The 3192-nt window shown below is 39.5% G+C and overlaps 1 protein-coding gene across 1 annotated transcript; it reads left to right on the forward strand.

Moving 5' to 3' along the window:
* The first annotated feature begins 383 nt into the window (after positions 1–383).
* On the forward strand, positions 384–3192 carry SPX2 (SPX domain-containing protein 2 (SPX2)). Its single transcript, XM_022039530.2, has 3 exons — positions 384–786; positions 1475–1601; positions 2535–3192. Exons 1-3 carry the CDS (start codon positions 481–483, stop codon positions 2981–2983), a joined length of 882 nt encoding a protein of 293 aa, XP_021895222.1. The 5' UTR covers positions 384–480; the 3' UTR covers positions 2984–3192.

Consider the following 3192-nt stretch of genomic DNA (forward strand, 5'->3'; position numbering starts at 1 on the left):
ATGCGAATCTTATTGTGAAAAAAGGAAGGGAATATCTCAAAGGATAAACCCCATCGTTAGCACCAAATCAGCAATCCGGTCAACAACTTGTACCTTTTTAAAATATCTCCACATAAAGCCGGCTCACACAAGCCGCCGCCGGGACTTAAAAGCCGTCAGTCGAGCCGCGACCAGTAACAAAAGCGACACTTCTGCCACGTGTCGGTTAAAAGGCCCAATATTTAATTTTTAAAAAATAATGAGTAGTGTTTTTATAATTTTATTATTTATTTGTCAGAAATTGGCTGGTGTTAAAAGGGAATAAAACGGGAGATATACGGACGAAAAACGGATATTCCAGACGCGAACACTCGAATATTCGTGCTTTACCGTTATATCAACCCACCCACCACCTCTTTTCTTCCTCCTGCTCCGCTTTATCTTCAAAACACCTTAATCCCTTTTCCCTCATTTTCCCTCCGATTTTCTCTCTAACCAAACATGAAGTTTGGAAAGAGCCTCAGCAATCAGATCGATGAAACCTTGCCCGAATGGCGGGACAAGTTCCTTTCCTACAAGGACTTGAAGAAGAGGTTGAAGCTCATCGAACCCAAGCCCGCTGACCGCCCCAATAAACGTCCCAGATTCGACGCCGTTGCGGGAGATTTTAGCGAAGCCGGAGTAGTCGGCTCCGGGGAAAGCATGTCGAGGGAGGAGATTGATTTCATTCAATTGCTGGAAGACGAGCTTGAGAAATTCAACACTTTCTTTGTTGAGAAAGAGGAAGAGTACATCATAAGATTAAAGGTGCATAGACATATATTCTAATTTTTCCTTTTTCTTTGGTACGATTTATCCGGAATTTATCTCTGATATGTTTGGTTCAATGACGAAATTGTTAAAATAGTGTATGATTAGAAACCCCTATTTTTTTTGTTTCGTTCCTTGATCCTTCTTTTATTTTCCCGGTAAACAAACAACAAATTATTAACCCATCCAAACCCCTTTCTGCATTTTCATTTTTTTTCCCTGAAGTAAATACAGTACGCTGTTTCTTATAACTCACACCACATGCTCATCACGAGTTTAGGATAGTTGCTCACTCGATTTCTCGAAGCGGGTCATTTATTATTCCTCCCTTTCTCACTTAATTCTTGGAGGTGCAAATTACAATCCTCCTCGTAGCAACACCTTGACAGTCCGCTAAAACCCGTTGAGTTGTGGATTGGGCCAATGAAATGGCCCATATCACAATCCTCCACAGCTTCAAAGTTTATTTATTCTCGTAGACAACCACCAATCCTAAATCGTCAATTGCTACTTTAACAGTAACAGTGCTCGCAAATCGCAGGAACCCTTTGGTTAAACCATGAACGAAGCTGTGCTCTGGTGTATTCTGTTAAAAATATTAACAATGTGCTTCGTTTGCTCCTTTTCGCTCCGTAATCGAACTTTGAAGCTGAAATTGCGCCTTTTTTGGGTTATGTTGGTGCAGGAATTGCAAGATATGGTAGCGAAGGCAAAGGATTCAAGTGAAGAGATGACGAAGATAAGGAAAGAGATTGTGGATTTCCATGGAGAGATGGTTTTATTGGAGAATTACAGTGCTCTTAACTACACAGGTGCATTACAGCTCTTTCCTTTTACTTCTGTTGACATTGGTGTTTTCTTGGGATAGAAATAGAAATTGGTGTTGAAATTAGAGATTGGATTCCAATTTATGATTAGTTACTAAATTATGCAGGGTTGTAGAATGAACTCTATAGCTCTTTAGTCTTAGTTGTTTAGTCTTTATGGACCTAGGTTGGAGTTTAACGTATGTTTGGACCTAGGTCAGAGTCTAGATTTTTTAGTTGCTTACTACTGGCTCATAACAAACTGGTAATGGTCAAGAGAACGTTAGATTTTTTAGTTTATTACTGGTTCGTAAGAGGATGTTACTGCTCTCTCTGTAAGCGATTGTATTATCTCTTCACGGAACTGGGTTGGAGGTTACTGTATGTCTGCGTAGCAAAAGTTATAATCTATGAGATAAGACTTTTGGTTTTGTTAATATTCTTGACTGTTGAGACAGCTTGTCATCGCAATTATTAATTAGGCAAGATGGCAAATGGGTCAGACAAATCCAATTGGCCCCTATTAGAATGTCTTTGCTGTTCAGGATTAAACTATGCACCTATATAAATTAGGAAGGGATTACTTATTTAAATCCCTTAATACACAGCATAAAGTTTGATTATCCAAGAATTTCTTCTTCTGTTGTGAGTGGATGTGGGTTGTGGCCTTTGGGGTGAGTTAAGGGTCAAATATCATTTACATGTACTGTTACATGTATAGCTGAAAGTGGCTTACATAATGTAATATCAAATTATGTAGTTTGCATTTAGAATCTAGCTTGTGATTCCCTTGCTTGCTGCTATCTTCTAAGTCAAGCTACTTCGGGTTGTTGTCATAAGAAGCTTGTTCTATATTCATATAGGCACCAACTTATTGCTTTCTGTGGAATCAAATTGGGTTTTTTTGTCTCAAACTGATTAATTCACTGACGTAAACAGGATTGGTAAAGATACTCAAGAAGTATGACAAACGAACTGGTGCTCTGATTCGCTTGCCCTTCATCCAGAAAGTTCTGCAGCAACCTTTTTTCACCACAGACTTGCTCTACAAGCTCGTGAAGGAGTGCGAGGCAATGCTCGACCGCCTCTTTCCCTCAAATGACAAGTCAGCATGTACTGAGGCACTTAATGGGGACGAAGAGTGTGATCCTTCAACTTCTGAAACTACTAAGGACGAGAATCTGCTGAGAGTTCCTAAGGAGCTTGCAGAGATCGAGCACATGGAAAGCTTATACATGAAGAGCACTATATCGGCTCTACGAGTACTAAAGGACATTCGAAAAGGAAGCTCGACAGTAAGTGTGTTTTCCTTGCCGCCGCTGCAGATAAGTGGGTTGGAGGATGATGCTTGGAAGAAAATTCCTGTTCTGGAACAAGCGGCCAAATAGATGGATTTTTGTCAGAGGGAATTTCACTTGTGTTCCCCTCCTTTTTTTTTGTATCATCTTTTTTTTTTTTTTTCCCCCCACTTTAATCTTTTACTTTTTTAGTTCCATGCCTCTTATATGCATTGTCTTAGATACTAACACACTTGTAAAATGCTAAACTTAAACTTGGATGAATTAAAATATAAGTACAAGTTTCCCGTTTCCCAGAA

Source organism: Carica papaya, chromosome 7 (assembly GCF_054855325.1).
Source record: "Carica papaya isolate Zhongbai chromosome 7, ASM5485532v1, whole genome shotgun sequence".
NCBI classification, from domain to species: Eukaryota; Viridiplantae; Streptophyta; class Magnoliopsida; order Brassicales; family Caricaceae; genus Carica; species Carica papaya.